The 18,794-nt window shown below is 46.5% G+C and overlaps 1 protein-coding gene across 1 annotated transcript; it reads left to right on the forward strand.

Moving 5' to 3' along the window:
- The first annotated feature begins 218 nt into the window (after positions 1–218).
- LOC137853375 (dehydrogenase/reductase SDR family member 9-like) lies at positions 219–14,824 on the forward strand. Its single transcript, XM_068675662.1, has 3 exons — positions 219–2,356; positions 10,753–10,872; positions 12,057–14,824. The coding sequence occupies exons 1-3, from the start codon at positions 1,957–1,959 to the stop codon at positions 12,155–12,157; spliced, it is 621 nt and encodes a 206-aa protein (XP_068531763.1). The 5' UTR covers positions 219–1,956; the 3' UTR covers positions 12,158–14,824.
- The last annotated feature ends 3,970 nt before the right edge of the window (positions 14,825–18,794 follow it).

The raw sequence follows: 18,794 nt of genomic DNA on the forward strand, positions 1-18,794 counted from the left end.
GTTAGGAATGATGAACTCCAAAGGAAAACAGATACTCCCTGAGGGGAGAGAAATGCTGAATAAAGTGCTACTGAAGCAAATATGAAGTATTTTCCATCAGGAGAGTCATTGGGGAATTCAAGGAATGTGTGGCGCTGTGCTGTGGCAATGTGTATGTGTAGGAATATAGAGGCTCTGGTGGAACAGGCGTGCAGGAGCTGTGCAGTGTGTCAAAAGGTAAACGGGAAAATTATCCGCAGTCAGCCCAAAGGGGGGCGAGACCCAGGAATGCAAGGCTTCCAGAATGTACAGGTAGATTTATAGAACTCCTTCGCAGAGTGGGTAGAGTTAATTACTTCTTAGTCTTGGCTGATCGTGTGTCAGGGTGGGTGGAAGCTCTCCCTTCAGCATCTGCTCCTGTGAACACAGTAACTAAAGAAATTCTCGAACAATAATTCCCGGGTATGGAATTGTTGAAAATATTGACTCTGAGCAAGGCAATCACCTCCTGTCAGCAATATTGCAAGGGCTAATGTGGAGTCTAAGGATCAAGTGGAAATTTCATACTCCTTTGCATCCTTCCTTTTCTGGAAGGGTGAAGCGGAGCAGGTAGTAAAGAAGCAATGGACCCAGTTCTGGTAACTCGGCCCCCCTGAATGAATGCTTACCTTTGGCACTTCTCTGAATTGCAACTGTCCCAAGAAAAGATGTGGGAGTTTCACTATACGAAATGTTATTTGGATTGCTGTACCTGGACAAAGGAATGCATTACCTCAATTTGAGACAAAAGATGCTTTTCTTAAGAACTATATGCTTGGGCTGTCACCTCTGTCATCTCTCAGGCCCTGTGGATCGTTAGCCCAAAGCCCACCCTTGGAAGCCCTGATCCATCCATTCCAGCAGGAGATTGGGTTCTGATGCGAACATGGAGAGAATTGAAACTGCAGCCTGTTGGGACAGACTATTCCGAGTGCTCCTGACTACTGGGACAATGGTAAGAATGGTTGAGAAAGGGCAGACTCCTTATACCTGGGCAAAAGCATCAGTTATAACTCTGATCCCTGGGAGACTGCAAGGTTAAATCTGTTGAAACCACCTGTTGTAATAAACATGGGATTAGAAATTAGAAAGCGATTGATTAAGAATGAATATGTAGGCAACACTCATTGCTTAATATGTGCTACGTGTGCGATGTGCCTGTGCTGCGCTTAGGCCTCCAGGTAACAGGAGCCCCTGGGACCCTGAGAACCAGATCAAACCAAACCTTATGGTTCGCACTGTGACCAAGGGCTCAGAGAGAAGGAAGACTGTTCTTAAAAAGGGACGTCCAACATGCAAGGCCTCGAGGTAACAGGGGTCCCAGTAAGAGCTGGCAGTCGGGAAGCAACGAGCTTATTCAGAAGCTTTCCTCCTGTCCTGCTGTTAGGGGCTAGCTGAGCCTTGTAGCTGTAGGATTTGCCTTTGCCACTCTTGTTCCTATGTCTGCGGTCTCCTCTGATCCCGCAGGGGCTACAGCTGCAGCAAGGAGCCCCGCTGTGCTGTGTACCAGGGGCATTTCCCCACGCAGTGACAAATGTACTCTGTGTGGCACTGCTCTGCTGCCTGGGGATTAGCTCTAGTCCATGGCTTCCCAATGCCGTGCACACTGCTGTAAGAAATCCCTACAGACACCACTGGCCCTAAAGAAGGCACATGGGAAATGCCCTTACATAACAAAGCCCTAAATTTCAGCCTGGTGGAGCACCCAAGTGTGCAGCAAAGCCAAGACAAACAGAGAACTGCTGTCTCCTGAAAGCCTGTGCAGTTTGGCAATCTCCGCTGTTGGTATATCCACGACCGTGACTCATCCTCCCCGGGGGCTCTGCCTTGCCTCCGCACGTTTCGCAACGCTGCCTGGCTTTATAACAGCCCGGCTGTGCACAGAGACTCCCCGCAGATTTCTCAGCTCGCCTGTGAGGGAGGAGGAGGCTAATCCTAATGATGATTTTCCTCTTCCAGCACTGGGTCTTGCTGGCTGTAGACTTGTTCCTTGCAATGACCCTTTCCTGCCTCCTTTACGCCTTTGTGTTTGTTTCCGTCGTCTTTTTGGCCTGCTGCATTATCTTCTTGTCCTTCGGCATTGTGGAGAAGAACATTGACGTAAAAGGGAGAGCAATTGTCATTCTCGTGTCCAACAGCTCCATTGGGAGGACATTTGCCAGGAACCTGGATAAAGCAGGTTTTAGGGTGTCTGCTGCACACTGGCCTCCTCGAGAGGAGGGGATGACCACGAAAGAAGAGTGCTCTGCGAGCATGGAGGTAGCACAGCTCCACATGACTGACGATGAGTACCAGAAGACAGTGAAAACCTTCATAGAAAGCCACTTGTCCCTGAAAGGTAACTCTGAGGGCAAACTTGCAGATTGCACCTACAGCATATATCAAAATGCGCAAGATTGTGAGGTCGTTGCAATTCACCAGCAAACAAGAGTGCTGTAGGAAATGGGCTATATACTCTAACTGCATTGCTTTTTCTTGTGCAAAACAAACATTTTGCTTTTTCCAGGGATAAGAGCCTACTCTGGTGGCTGTGAAAGGCCCCAGTAGACCCCAGTCCCCGGAGGAAGGCAAGGTAGGCCAAGGAACAGGGGAGATGGTCCCACCAAGGCACAGAGGGCTGGACTGACCATGGGGAGAAAACACAGGGATGAGGAAAGGGGAGCAGAGACTTGGGACAGTGACCTGTGTATGATTTTTAAGTTCTTCTGCATTAAAGAAAAAAAATGAGGTTCCTCTTGGCTCCTTGCCTGCTGTGGGATTCGTAAGAGCCAGGTCTGAGCTTTGGCTGCCAGGCTGGGACATCCTGAACCCCGTTGCTGCTGCCATTTCTGTGGGGCTACGGGACTGAGAGCGACCGCAGAGCCACCGGGGGGCCACGTGTAAGCACTCTGCCTTTCTAGGTGCGGGATGAAGGGTGCGGGTGGGCAGGCTGGTTCCCGCCCCCGCTCCATTAGCTCTGCTATCCAGGAGCCTCTGTCCTCACAGCCAGAGTTTTGTGCCACTTGGGAGCGACAGAAAATTCAGCCTTCGCTGGCCAGGCTGTAACCTCACCGCTCGCAGGGCTGCAGGGTTACAAGGGAAGAGGCCAGCCCTCTCCTCCTCCATAAGCCTAGTCAAGGCACGTCCGAGCAGTGAAGCTCCCTCACCGCCTCCCCATACTGCTTCCTTTCTTCTCCAGCTTACCTATTTCTTTGCTCTTTGCTCGGTGGTTTCTGCGGCTCACCTTGAGCTTCTCTGCCCGCTCACACCGTGCTGAAGTCTGAGAGCGTCCGTCTCTTACCAGGAGCGATAGCGAGACCCCTCGCGTCGCTGCCCGGCACTGAAAATTCTCTCTGTGCCCCCAGGCCCTGCGCAGGACAGCTGTGCTGGAAGGCAGAGCACTCACCAGGAGCCGCCCCTGCTGCAGGCACCCCCAGAGACACGGTAGGGAACCCCAACAACGCCGGCTGCCACCCGCAGCTGTCGGCGACCCAGCACGGGCTGCCTCCCGTCCCGCTGCTTCCCTCCTCAGAGGCACCCGGCAGACCAGAAGTGCCTGTGCTTGGATCCTGTGAAACTGTGCTGGCAAAACCTGCCTGCGTGGACAAGGCCTGACAGCTCACAGGGCTGAGCACCAGCACCCCCCTCCTCCGCAAACCAGTAAGGGAGACTTCCTCCACCAGTACGGCTCCAGGGGCCTGTGCTGTTTTAACTACAGGAGGATCTGGCCCAGTGATATCCTTTCTCCTTTAGGTTACTTTGATCATGGTATTGGTTAAATAAAGGCTCTTCCAAGTCTTTTTTTTTTTTTTTTTTTGATGGGGCTCTCTGCTGTAGGATCCATGAGGTTTTGTTTTCTGCTTAGGATCTCCTGCACTGTGTTCACATCATAGATGTGGATGTATTAAATGTATTTCCCACGTGCTGACCCAATTGCATAGCACATCAAAGCACTGTGCCAGGAATTTAAGGAAAAACAAACAAAACTTCAGACTTTTTGTTAATGATTTCAAGCGAGTGCTGGCATCTATTCTGTAAGGTTTGCTGTAGTATTTTGGCATAAGCTGGGTGAATTGGAACACCTGCCAGCAGCTGACTGGTAGTAAAACAAACCAAACCAAATCAAAAGACTACACTGGTAGGTTCCCATGTGCAACGTGCGGTTTGGTCAGCAGGGTCTGGACCAGGAAAGAAGAGAGTTTGCATTGTGGGGTGAAGACGTGGCAGAGCAATCATACATCTTCCTCCTTTTAAAGATTTCCCTTATGCACTTCATGTGTATGCAACTTTTGGTTTCCAAAGACTGGAATGTTCATATTTGATTGTGTATTTTCTGTTTGTTTTTATATAGCTGGTACCCATGGGAAGTCTTTAGTGCTATAACTGTGCTAGTGTAAATAAAGACATTTGTTTGATATAAGCACAGCTTCTGAAATGCAAAACGTGTCACTCCCAAAGTGACACAACACAGAGAGAACCCCCTAGCCACAGTTCCTTCTGGAATTAAAAGGCTTATTACAAATGAAATCACATATTTGCTATCCTGGTGCAGGCCCACAGATCTAAATTTCCAGGTAGGCTTACACATTTATTTTGAGGTTGCAGTATGAATGATTAAGGTGCTGTTAGGTGTAAAGAGAACATAAGGATACAGAGAAATGCAAGGCAGCCCCCTTCCAAATTCATACTATTTTGTTTGCAATAGCCTAATTTTTTTCATAATAAGTCTTTTGTTCTTATAGCTTTTTAACCTGTGGTACCTTTAGATCAGATGTTTAAATTTTCTGCAACCAGGAGGCCAAAGAGATAGAGGGGAAAGGGGGAAAGAGCAAGTCTTAATTGCTCACCTTCGGGAGCTGGCCGTGTACTATCAGACATTGCGAGAGCTCTTGGCCTGGCATCCCAGTGCTCTGGGCTCCAGCTACTTGAGAAATTGCTGCGCTGTGTTGCTCTTTGGGCACGCTGCCTGGAAATGCTGGCAATTGCTTCACGGCTTTCAGGGCTGGCTGCGGCGAGGGTGGGGCAGGACAAGGAGGAAAAGATGTGGAGATGGGCAAGGCCCAGCAGACCAGCACGAGAAGGGTTCAGACAACCGGAGTGCTCGTCTAATTAATTGCTGCAGCATGTTGGCGTTCAGCTAATCACACGCACAAGCACAACAGGCATGGGGCTAAGCAAAATTAGTATGTACTGCTCCCTGCCCGAAGAGTGACTGCCTTGGGCTTTGCCAAGAAGTGCAAGTCTCAAAAAACTGCCAAGGGTCCCCGCCCTGCCAGCCTGCACAGAGTTGAGCTCCCCACGTTACAGTGCTGGAGCAAGACGGAGTGGAGAAACTGCTGTTTCAATCTAGCCTCAGCCTACTCGTGTTTCAGAGATTATCTGAACCGTGCTTTTTCTTCAGCTGCTCCCAAACCACTTCTTCTATCTTGAGAGATTCCATCTCCTCTTTTTGGTGTCTTTAACCTTCCTCAAGTCTTTCTGTGCTCCAGGCATCTAGCATCTGCATGTCTGTGGATGGCCACTGAAGCACACAGAGCAGCCACTGTGGCAGTGTTTGGCAGAGTTCCCTTCTTGCTGTACTTCAGGGACCACTCAAAGTTGGTTTCACTGGCTTGCCACATTTCTTCCCATTCCTCTACCACTCCTCGCAGTATTTCATACTGTGCTGCCAACCATCACCCTTCCTAGATGTTCCATCCACTTTCCCGTTCCTTGTTTTTCTTCTGCAGTAGGTAGCAGCCATAGATGCTCTCCCTGTACCTTCATTCGCCGTGCACCTCTCCCTCAGCACCCACCTGCTTTGGTTCGCCATGCAGCTCAGCCCATGGAGGCACTCTTGTGATTAAGAGAAGAAGAAAGTGAGAGCCCAGTGTGTCTGAACAGGAGACACTTAAACCGCTCCTTTGTGCAGTGGAAGCACTGCACAAATCCTTTCACTTCATAAGGATAGCGGTGCAGTAAATCAGGTGGTTTTATTTGAAGATAACCCTTCCTCACTCACTTAGCCATGCTACGCTTACCTCAAGACAAAGGGCTAGGCCATACAATCATTCCTAAACTCAACGGAGGGAAAGTTTAGTTTTATTTTGCAACAGCATGGCTTAGAGCATGGCGCAAGCCAGGGAGAGCCACAACAACCTGCTGTTCTGGCTCCAGAGACAGATCGAAGAGATGTGATAATCATTGACGGCACTAAACTACTAGGCAATAGGAATTATGAATGAATAAGATAAATGAAATCATATACTCATGCAATTTTAAAGAGTACTGCATTATTTAACTTCACTCAGCTACAACAACGGCGGGCCACCTTGGATAAATCAGGCCACTTTCCACGCTGCAAATGCCTATGTTTGGAGTTATGACTCAAATGATTGATATTTGTAGCTATGTTTTTGTGCCTTTAATGTGGGTTATCTAGAAGTCTTTGAAAAACTGGTTTGCAACTGTATTGCCTTCCTATCTCCTGGGGATTTATTAGAACTAGAGCAGCACTTTGATACAGCAGCAATCATGACCATGCAGCTACTCAGAGAAAACAGATCTCATTCTGAAACTGTAGCTCGGGAGGAGCTATTTATTTTAGGATGAAAGGGAGAATGAGAGCTGTAACGTGAATCTATGCATCACCTATACCACCTGCATTTTCTTCCTCCAAAAAGAAGCTATACATCACCACCTATGGACATTTTATGAGGCCAGTTTTCCCTTTCCTGAAGTGCTTTTGTAATTCTCTTGTTTCAACAGACAACTTCTCTGCCAAGCACCCTGGACGAACACATTAAAAAAATAAACAAACAAACAACAAACATGATTAAAGAGTTGCACAAGCCAGAAACACTGCAGCAACACTTCTCCTCCTCCGTCCCCATCCCTCGCTCATCGCCAGTGGGCAGAGCCCAATGTGGGTGTGCAGCCTCCGTCCCCACACCACGTCGCTGCCGCTGACACTTGCCTGCTGCTGCCAGAGCAAGGCCGCGTGCTGGAAGGGGCCAGCACCCGAGACCCCGTGCCGAGTCCTCAGACACAGCCCCCAGACAAGGGTTTCCAAGCTTCATCAATCATTAAGTCATACAAGGCTGAAGAGTTTTTTCCAGGAATCACGTGAAAGATGCCTATATTTATGAAATATAGTTCTTGAAACAAACAAACAACACATTTTCATGCATTTGCAGTGGTAGGATTAGAGATGCAAGGTAAAATAAAAAACAAGTTGCCTGGGAAGCTATTTATTCATCTCCTGTGCATGATGCTAGACTAACCTCTGGTCCTGTAAGTCACAGGAACTATTCTGAGACGTAACATAATCTTTATGCCAATGTAAAACTGTCCCGAACTAGGGCTCAACTTTGCACCAGTTTAGAAACCGAGCACTGGTTTTCATTAACCAGAGTTGGACAGCTTCTGACCAGAAAAATATTTTGGAAAAACACCAGGTTTAGAGCTCAAAGAATTGTATGGTTTTATTTCCCCTTAGAGATAACGCAGTTTTTCAGAAAGAGTATTAAGAGTGTGGATGCCTCTATCTGTATTTTTTGTCATTCCAAGCCTTCAGAAAAAAAATTCTGGAGTAGGGTTTTGTTAGGGAAAGGGAACCAAGTGAGAAATGTTATCTGGAATGCTGTTTTCCCCTGTTACAGTGCTTAAAGGTAGAAACCTTCTGAGCAGTTCCATGACATACACTTAGAGACTTAATTTAAACTATGTAGTAAGACTGAACATAAATAAAAATTGAATACTTCTGTATGTGATAATTAAATGCTTCCCTAATACACACAAATAAACTACCTATTTTATTAGAGATCTTCTGAGTAGATTATTTTAAATCTACTCTCTTGAAATTCTCTATCCGACTGGCAAACTCTTTTCCCAGTACTTCCTACGCTGCAAGCTCCCAGGTAACACAGAAGAATGGCTGTGGCATTTTCAGTAAGAAAAGCCACAAAAGGCACAAGCTCCTTCAGAGCCCTCCTTGCTGCAGCACGGAGGACTTGGCAGGCCCAGCTGAGCCCCAGCAGTCTTGCTGGTGGCACTGAATTGTGCCAGCAAAATCCAGAATTCCTCCCCTGGGAGGAAACATCTGACAGGTTGAGGCTGTGCTACAGAAGCTGTGCAGATCCCAGCACAGAGCTGAACTGCAGCCTGAGCAGGATGACTTCGTAACATTTGCAAAAGAATCGCACCAGTTCAGACCGGGCAATGGTCTGCCACCAGAGGCTTCAATCAACCTGTTTTTCAGGTTGATTGAATTATAAATGCACGTGGTGCAAACCTCCTCGACTTGCTGCTTTGTTATAGTTAGTTAACTGATTTGTTACGAAGACTTTGTCCATAACCACAGCCTTCTTTCTGTTCTTGGGCCATTTGCCCTAGTTTCTGGGACTGCATTTATTACAGCGTTGTTTAAATTTTATTTTGCCATGTCCTAAAAGGTGGAAACTTAATGTATGCATTGTGCAAGTCCATTTAGGCCTTGGAGTTGTGCAAAAAAAAACCCACCCCAAACTAACCAACCAAAAAACACCCAGATTTTTTTCTTTTTTAATTTTTCTATTGCCCGCAAACCCATTTGGTATTTGAATTGTCCTTTTACTGTAAAAGGGCAAGTGCCTGTCCCCCACTAGGGGCTTGTTTTCCCCACTCCCATCTTAAGCAGTCATCGTGAAATTAATTGAGATGTCATTAACGTAAAACTACAGCTCCTTTCAGGTCATGTGTCTTCCACTCCGTCCTTCTGGCTACCTTTGTGGTTTGATATTTGCATATATTAAAAATTCATTTTCTCTCTTTTCTTGCTACCCAAGACTCGCACAGAATCAGGCAAGCTTTTAGTCCTCATCAGAAATTCGAATTTCCATCCTGCTTTCAATTTATGGAGACCGCACTTTCCAATGAGTAAACACACTGATGGAAAATTCCCAGTCAGTTCCCATAACCACGCACGCAGCAGTGACTGATTTACCAGGTCATGCCCGTAAAGGGAGGGACCATTCCCTTCTTCCCTATTCCTTCAAGAACAGCAAGCTTTAATGTTATTTATAAAAGGTCCAGAAAATAAAAATGCTGGCAGAAAGATGAGAATAAATGACATTCTTTTAAAAAACATGACCCCAAAGTCTGCAAATGTTTATGGGCTGGAAAAGGAGGTGTCAAGAGGAATGCTTCCTTCACCCATTTGGTCTCTGCACCTCTCTTTAGACATCTCTAGCAGATCTTTTATTCATGCTCCCAGCTACGGGGCACAGGTCGTGTCTGTCTGTGTCAATCGTGTGGAGTCACACTGTCTGATGCAAAACAAGGCAATGCAACCGACTCTGCAGCTAAAACCTGGCATCAGGTAAAATGAGACTAAGTCTCACTGCAGTTTTCTGAGAAGCAGAGGGGCAAAGGGGCCAGGACATGTCTTTTTGCCTACTCCTGGAGGGCAGCCCATGGGAGTCGGTCAGCCCAGGCACCGCCGAAATACAGCTGGCACTGAGCTTTGTGCATCGGGCACAATTCAGTGAGATATGATAAACATCTGATATATGAAAATGATGTAATGAGTTGAAAAGCAGGACAGACAGTTCGGTCCAGGTTAGATGTGCAGCAAAGATGTTGAGACTCAGTCACTTTTTCTCGGGGTCAGCATTCCGGCGTGAACGGACAGATAACAGGAGCTGAGCATTGGTTTGCTCCAGCTTTCAGACACCTGCACAGCTCCCAACACACCTGGCACAGAGAAGGCCAATTTTTGGCCATGAAAATTCATCCATAGATCTCCGTGGGCTCTTCCTAGGACACTAAGGCAATACTTCCCTCAAAACCTCATTCCAGCTCTCTCTTTCCCTGAAGCAAGACAAGACAGGTCACTCTTTTCTCAACTGTCTAACCAGCAATCACCCTTTCCCTAACATGCACTGTCTGGAGACAACTTCAAGCAGATGGGTTTAAAGGAAATATGGTGCTTAAGTAGACATTTTTAATGGGTCAGACCTATTTTGAAGCAAACCAATAAAAGTCACCTCTCAAAGATTATTCACTGTACCACAGACAAGCAGGCCCCAGTTCTGATTCTTGTGCCCAATAAAGTAGAAAACCTTTAAACCTGAATTTGTCCCTGGATGATGTTCGGATGCAAGAGCTTACCATTAAGAAAGGAATAAGTGCCTTGTTTTCTCTTGAAGAGAACAAGTTTCAGTGAGTGACGGTTTCTAATAAATGCAACTTGATTTTTCCTCGAGTATTTCTTGGAACATCCTTGCTTTGATTCTAAGAAAAAAAAATTGCTAATGTTTGGCTGGTCATAAAATTGATTTGACCTTGTACAAATGATCTGACATCACTGCATGCTGCTGAGCCTTTTGAAGTGCATTAAGTTATTCATACAATAGGGTTTTTTTCTGCTTATTCTGTATGGCCTCTTTGTACAACTGACAAACATTTCCAAAGCTCTCATAAAAATAACTTCAAATAGCTAGTAAAAAACCCTAAAGATTCTGAATTCCAATGGAGCACATAACAACAAATTTCAGTGGGTGGGAAGGATTAGCTGTCTCTTGACCGGCTCTATTTCTAGTACGTCTTGCAAAAGATGGCCTTCCTAATCCCTGGCATGGGTGGCTGCTACAGAGCTCGTTATATTCAGTTTTTTAATTGGAGTAATTGAAAGTGGCTGTATCATCTGCACCCGTTATGCCTTCAGAGGAAAGTCGTGATGTAATTCAGGAGTGAGCTGTATGAGTACCCTTAGCTCATACCCTGTTAATTTGGCAGGCATGTACGGGCTGATGAAGAAGCCGTCAATCTTGATATGGGAAGAAGAGGAGCCAGACACATGCAGGTCACCCAGGAGAAAAACCTCTTACACATGGAAAAGGGTTTTCAAGAGCCCAGGTAGGAAGCACTTGTAGAAGCTGAGTACAATTGGGTACACTGCATTTCTGCAGCAATGTCTAGGTGAGGGGGGAAATGTCTTTAAAATGATTTACCAAATAAATGTGTGTTTGTTTGTTTGGTTGTTTGTTTTCCCCAGTAAAAAATAGTTTTAAAAACATGTTAAGTGTCCCTGAGTGTTCAATATCTTTGAAAGCAAAGTCCTTTTTCTATGTCCCAAGCCTCACAGGGGTTGGTGATTGACAGCTTAAAACCTGAATCCAACCAGAAGTGTTAGCTAGTATTCTGGAAAACTCTTGCTCTCCAGCCTGGGCTTGTAATAAAATGACCTGGGAAGCAAAGAGCCAATACGTGCAGAATCATCTCTGCAAAGCCCTCCCTGTCCTGGGAACCACCTGAGCTCCCTCCTCTGGCGATGGAAAAGATGGAAACGCACAGTTCCTATTGATGAAACACAGCTGCAGCACTGGGATTTATCAGATGGTGAGCTTATCACGCAGAAGATACTTCTGCCTTAGCACTCACTGAGAGAGGTGTGTTACCAGGGCTAGCTGTTCGTTGGAAGGAGGATTTCCCAATTTGAAATAACCAGCTAATTAAAGTATGACTTTAATTACAAATGAATGTGTCATGTAAATACGCAGATTAGTCGCATTATAAATTTGTTTGTATTATAAATGACATTTCCTTGCATGCTAAATCTCCTTGGCAGGACTTGTCACTGTTCTGAAGTGTTCTTCAGGCTTGTAAGAGCCTCGATTCTTAAGGCAGACTCTGGCCTCGAGGGGATGTTTCCAGCCACAGCATCCCAGTGCTCTTTCCTTTCTTAGCAAAGAGAGTGATGACAAAAAGCTGGAAGAGCAGGCAGACAAGGCCTCCTTCATGAAACAGGAAAGCAAGAGGGCATCTTCTCCTTTTCCAGGTTATATGCGGTAGATATGGAGTATGTCACAAAAATAGATTGGGCACAGAACCAAGAAAACTGCCACCTAGCTCCCCAGATGCTCTATCTTTACTCTGGACATCGCCCTGCTCCTGACCCCCAGCCATTTTTTTTGTTTGCTTTGGTAATCCAAAGCCCATCTGGGCTGAAGGTGCTTTCCAGTTGTTGCTTTTTGAACAGTTTATTGTTTCCTTTTGCTGCTGGGCTAGTGGTTGACACAGCATCCCTTTTCTGTTTGCAGCCCTCTGTGTCGCTGTCCTCTTCTGCCCACTGAACTGTGCCCTGACTTCCCTGAAGAAGAGAGCTCTGCAGCTCCTTGTGCCCCTGAAGCCCAAAAACTGAGAGGTGAGGCAGTGTGCTCACAGCTCACTTACATACACCTGACAGCCCGCCAGCACCTCCCGCAAGGCCAGCTCTTAGTGCTGCTGGGACACAAAGGGCTGGGGGGCCAGGAGCACAGCGCAGAGCAGCTCCTGCACCTCCAGCACTGACACCTGGAGGACACTTCCTTTTCTTTCCTTTCCACGCTCATCTGGCCCTGAGGAGTCCAGCCTGGGGCACAGCCGCATGCAGCCAGCCACCTGGGGAGCTAAACCAAGCCAAATTATCAGAGGCAAAGTGTTAGGTGCCCTCTGGCATCTTGCTGGGATTTAAGATGCATGGTAGTTGCTTTTGAAGTGCAAAGCCAGCTGGTGCATTGCTGGATCATTCTGCCCTCATTCCTGTCTTCTCTCTGCTGCTCTGATGGCTCGAGCCACAGGTACTCCGGCACACACGTAGGAGAACAACTGGAATAGTGCACTCTTACACATCCCTGCTTTAGACAAAGCACCCAGAGCCAGCTGTGATTCACCCTAGTTATTAATCCAGGCTTTAGGACAGAGGAAGGGGGAAAAAAAAGCAAGCTCTTGCGTGAGAAGGATCCCCAGGTTGGTTGGTCTGATCTTTTCCTGCAAAAGGGGGAAGAGCCCCTGGATCTCCATCTGAACCTCTCCCATCAAGTGCCTAGTTCTCTGTAGCACCTTTCCTTTGATCTCTCTGAGTCTGGATCAAGCTACGTAGCTTGCTGTAGATGCTGTGTTGAACGTTACACGGAACTGAAGTCCATTCCCCGCGCTGCAAGATGCTCGGCAGAGGCAGCTGTAGGGACAGCGATACAGTGCAGGTGTGGTGAGGGAGGGCAGGCAGTGGCCTAGCCTGAGTGAAGCCAGATGAAATGACTGAATGGCACCGAACAGCTACAGCTCTCCCAGCATCTTTCAGCAGGGAAGGAGACCCAGGGGGCAGCACGGGTTGATTTTGTAACAGCACCCTGAGAAGACGCCACAGGAAGGAGCACAGCTGGGATCACAGGCGGCAAACTCCTGGCAGGGGAGAATATAAGGAGGGACTTCAATCCCAGGACAATGAAAAACTCTGCAGATGAAGACAGAAAGCAACTCCTGAACTGTGAGACAGCTCTCTAGCTTACCTGCAAACCTAATCTGTAAGGAAGAGGACACTGAAGTTCTGAGGTGTACAGTACAATGCTGTACTGGACACACTGGGATACATGCAGAGAAAGAAAAAACATACGAAGTGAAAGGGAATAAAGGAAAAACTCTGCTGAGAAGAAAAATGCTGGGGCTTGGTTTTCATTATCTGAAGCCCCAACTCAGAACTGTCCACCTGATGGTAAGAGGTGCCACCCACCCAGGAGCTGTGTCTAGGGAGAAAAAAGAAAGCTTTTACAACTGCTGCCATAAGACACTATATGAGCTTGGTATCCAGCCAGACTGAAAACAAATATTTTAATTCTACAACATCAAAGCACTGGGAGAGAACATGCAAAAGCAGAGAATTCCTGAATGAAAACCTTGCGGTTTTAGTGTTTATGCATTTGGCAAGTGGCCCATTATATGAATAACACCAATGCCATATATTCTGCAGAATATGCCAGGAACGGTTTCCTTTAGCCAGAACCCAGCGTTGAGCCACAGCTCTCAGGTCCCTCACTGCGTCATCCCCTCCTGCACACACAACCCGGTGCAATCGCAGCTGATAGCCATCATTTTCTCCCCCAGTCTACTGAGGGGTACTTGTGTGGGCTGCTCCATGGTACTGCTTTCCTCCCAAAGTGACCTTCACTCAAAGGCCAACACCTACCTGTGTGCACAGCAGCATTCACAGTCTGCCCTTGGAGGTGCTACATGAACAAAGCTCCCAAAGATTTCACTGGAGGTTTTGCTTGCCCAAGGACCTGAGGATGGCCTACCCAGTCCATTAGGATACTGAGAACTACTGCATGCAATCATAAAACTGACTGAGGAAATACCACCATGAGATAAATTACATCGTAGCTGCATTCAGAAGTGTGTTTAACACAAATTAGCTGTATTGAACTAACACTGAAGTTATAGACTAAGATTCCGGAAGCTGACTAAGGGATCTGAACACCTCAATGCTTTTAATTTGAGTGGGAACGAGGGATTTGAATTCCTTAAACAGACCTGAGTATTTCATCATCAATGTATAACAAAAAAGTAACTTGATCTTAAAGCCTAAAAACCTAAAGCCTAACCAAAACATTTTAGCAACACCTTTGGGGAAAACCTCCCCCCATCCCATCCCAAAATTACTGCTGTTAAAAGTAAAGGTTTTCAGAAACCCCTGCAAGTGTTCCAAGTTTTCAAGTCCTCCAAGAACATTTTCAGAAAAAAAAAAAAAAAAAAAAACCTGCAGCAAACATTCCTCAATAGATCACTTTCACCATTTCAAAATAATAATAATAAAAAAGTAATTAAAATCTATTCAAAGAGAACAATCCTTTCCTTTAGCACCAAGCCCTCTGTCCTACAACTCAGGATGGAAATAACTGATTACCCAAGACCTGCCTTTTCTCACCGACCTCCATTGCAAAGTTTCCATAAGTTTTAACCTTTTTAAGAAAGCACAGAATTGGACTTTAATTTCCTGACAGAACCAAAATGTTAGCGATGATAGAGAATCAGAGGGACCCTGCTTACATGAATGCATTCTTTCATCATTCAAAAATATATTAATAAAGAATCTGATTGATGCTCTTCCTTCCTGGATGTCTGTATGCCTGTCAAAAAACACTAAGACAAGGATCCCCCTGGGGTAAATACATCTCATCATTGCCATTCTCTTACTTGCAATACCTATCTTTTTTTTTTTTTTTTTTTTCCAAGCACTTTTCTGGAGATTGCCCTCTCCAGTGCAGAGGTTAGCCACATAAATAGCTGCACCGAAGCCAGAGCCCAACGTGCAGGTACTACGTGCCTCCACAGCCAATGCCTGGGAGGACTTCCAGACAGCCAAGGTCGCTGAGATGAGAATGTTTCATCCCCTGCATGTGTTTACTGTATTCTAGAAAAAACATTCAGGGGAGGAGAAAGAGGGAGGAGAGGGGAAGAAAGCAATATAATAATGGTAAGCATAATGTGATCTGCTCATCTTTATTAATAGTTTAATCAATATAAACATTTACTGAACCCTCTTATGCACTTGCCACGATCAAGGTGCTTTATGTTTAGCTTAGCACTTGTAAGCCCTGGTTAGTGTTGTCTGCATCTCTGCTGCCCACTGCCTTCTGCCACAAAACAGCAAGGGCTGAAGCCTGGGGCCAGGACCTGGATTTCCCAGTGCCTGAAAGCCCCACCATGCTCCAGTGCGTGCTGCTGGTGCTGGGTTCCCCTGCACACACGAGGTGGAGGTGGCAGGTCTCAGGGCATGCGGGGTGTGCCCTGTGTGCACAAGTGAATCACAGAGGTGCTGTGCTCCGAGGCACCACTTGCACCACGCACGGGGCGCTTCTCACCTGTGCTGGAGGTGGCCCAACACTCCTCAGGCTTTGCAGATGACACACAGTTGGATCCTGCACTTCTCACAGCCTTTCCTTAGCGCAATCACTTCGCAGCAGCACCTGCTTTGAGAGCTCATTAAGTAGATGCTGAAGGATATGCGAAATATATAAAGCAGCCAGATGCAGAGAGCTGGGCAGGGTGCTGGTGGCAGGGTGGGACAGCACCAGTCCCACAGAGCTGCCCAGAGCAAGGCTGGTGGTGCCACAGCTGCTATGTTGGGTTTTGTCCCAGAGCAGTTGTATTTGCGATTTCATAGCAGGTCATTTATGCTGTGTTATTGTTATCGTATCACAGAACACAGCACATGCCCTATGGAGCCACAGGCCTCTCTTACAATCCTTATTGTTCAGCTTGGTTTTAGGCAGAGAGCAAGATTGCCTTAAGTTTTGCTTTCATCTCTCTGAATAGATAGTGCTAAAAGCGCATAAAAACATCCTGTTGGGTTATCAGCTATAGGGCTAATTTAAAAGACTTAAAACTGGCTTTAAAATAAGCTGAGAGCATCTTCAAATCAATGACTGCAAGGGGAAAACAACAACAAAACCCAGCAAGGAGCCCCCAGTTCTGCCCCAGTGGGTGCCCCAGGCAGCGTCTGTGCAAGGACCGGATCCCATGTTCCAGCACACGGGAATGCTGAGTTGTGTAGTCATGGGATTAGGTGGCTGTAACGTGTCTGATTTATTTTGGCATTTCCTAGGGGAAAAAAATAGCAAAACCAACTACAGGCAGTAGTTGGAGCTTCAAGCTTCTCACCACACAAGCGTATCCAAAGAGAAGCAGATACTGGTAACTCAGCAAGATAGGAAGTGATCCAATTAGGAGGATTGGAATAACAGCACACCTGTCATGCTCAGGGCCACATTGGGTCAGCCAGCATCAACAAGGGCTTGGTGTCAGCACTAGAGGTCTCCGACTCCTTCGCTTCTTTTGCAGCCCATGCGAGAACCTGGCCCCCTGCCCAGGCAGCAGGTTACACGGACAGAAACCTCGTGGAGTTTGACAGAGGGACAGAAACAAAGCTGAGGGGGGTGGAGTCCTAATGCAGTGTCCTGGGAGCCATTTGTGCTTGTCCCCCAAACGAGCTTTGGGTAGCTCTGCTGAGCCACCATCCCTCAAACTTCTCACTCATGGCCTAGATACAGACACGAACCTTTCAAAAGCCTGGCTGAGTTTGGTGCCTGGAAACTCAGGTCAGGAGCATCAGACGTAGGTTATTCCCTCCATTAGTCAGCTCTCCTAAAGAGGAGAACTTGAGGGAACTGTTCTCTTGGGAATTTGTCCATAACAAGAGTGCAGAAGCTGAGCAAAAAATCTTTGTTCTTCCCTACTCGTGGTGCTTCCCTTTTTGAATACAAGAATGCATTTCCTTATTTGAAAGACTAAGAAATGCTCTGTAATAAATAAGTAAAGGAATGAAGCAAGAAGAAGCTGACTTAAAATGTCCTGGTAGATTTAATATCTATTTTCTTAAAAATAAGTAAATGACTAGATAAAGAGAATTCCCAGCTCCTTCAGGTAACAGGAGCAGGGCTTTCAAGGAGAACACAATCAAAATGATTACAGAATCCTATGTAAGTGAAACATCACATAGCCGGTTTCCTACTTGCACATTTAATGGAGCTGTTATGTGCAGACGGCTGTAAGGAAGATAATACCTTTGAGTAAAAATAAAAAGGAAGCTTGCGAATCCTGAAATTAACTACAGGAGAAAAAAATGATGCAAAACATTAAGCAGACTATGAAGGCGTGTAGATGAAAGGCAAGAAGAGCCCAAATGCTCATAACACTAACAGCATTCAGTGGACCATTAGATGCTGAAAATCTCTGTCTAGTCATCAGCTTGTCTGCAGTTATGAGGCTGCCATCTTCTATGCTTTGGGGAGCTGCAAGAAGCCCGCTCTGCATTACTTTCCTCCATCAGCCTCTGAAACGAGCAAAATCAAGGGGCTGAGGCAGAGTGAGATGACGCCAACAGCTTTTAGTTAACGGGCTAATTAACAAGTGAGGTTCAGGTTAGGCCTTGGGGCTTACTGGTTGTTTTGTGCACTCTCCTACCGTGTTCCTCCCTGGGCTCATCCCAGTGGTGACAGTGCTGCCTGTACATTTGGTGTGAGCCCTTTCTGCAACATGGCATTGTTTATTCAGTCAGCTTTAAGCCATCAAAACCTTTCATCCTGATGGATAAATCAACGACGCATGTAGCTGTTGTTCTCCGACCTGGTAGAACTATTTAGTAACCCAAATTAAGTGTTGCAATACGTACATTTATATTCAGCAGAGGGACTGGGCACTGTCCCACCTGAATGGCAAGTTGGTCTTGTTTTTCAGCCACCTCTCTAACTTGCTAAGAGCATACTGAATTCTAATCCCATCCCGTGTGCTCACAGCCTCTTCCAACATTGTGTCAGCTGCAAACTGAAATTGCAGCCCTCTCGTCTTACCAGCCAGATCACACACAGAAATGCAAGAAGCGCGCATAGACCAACCCCATCAGAACCTCCCCCAAAGGCCTCCTTCTGTCAGTTTGCCACCAGCCTTGGTCCCAGGTATTTTCCTCTGTGCCACCCTTAAAAGAGTGCTTATGAAACGGCTCCCAAAGCCAAAGCCATGTCAGCATGTTGCCCTAGATAGGGGGAAATCAGATTGGTCTGAACCTCTTGCATCTCAAAAAAAAAACAACAAAAAAAATCTACACTGCCCGTTACTCATCCTGATGTTTTCTTCCAGGTGGTCGCAAACAGTTTGGTTATTTGTGGAAGTATTTTTCCAGGAAACGAAGCTAAGCTGACAGGTCTGTAACTGCCAACCTGCCATTTAGCACCACTTCTGTACCAATGAGCTCGAACCCACACCTCGTAGCACCGGGCTCTGCTCCAACAGACCACTTTAGCACGCACTTAATTGCAAGAGAGAGAGACGTCTGTGGCTGCAGGGGGGAGGAGTCGCACGGCTAACGTTACACGTGTGCTTGGATATTCCTCCAGCTCCTAACCATAGGCACACCAAGGAAGCCCCCCCAAACCAAGCCGAACAAAGACAATACACATCTTCATACAGTGCTTATGACTTTATGAGTGCAAATACCAATAAATATCAAACATCGATGGCCATGG

This window comes from Anas acuta, chromosome 3 (assembly GCF_963932015.1).
Source record: "Anas acuta chromosome 3, bAnaAcu1.1, whole genome shotgun sequence".
In the NCBI taxonomy this organism is placed as follows: domain Eukaryota; kingdom Metazoa; phylum Chordata; class Aves; order Anseriformes; family Anatidae; genus Anas; species Anas acuta.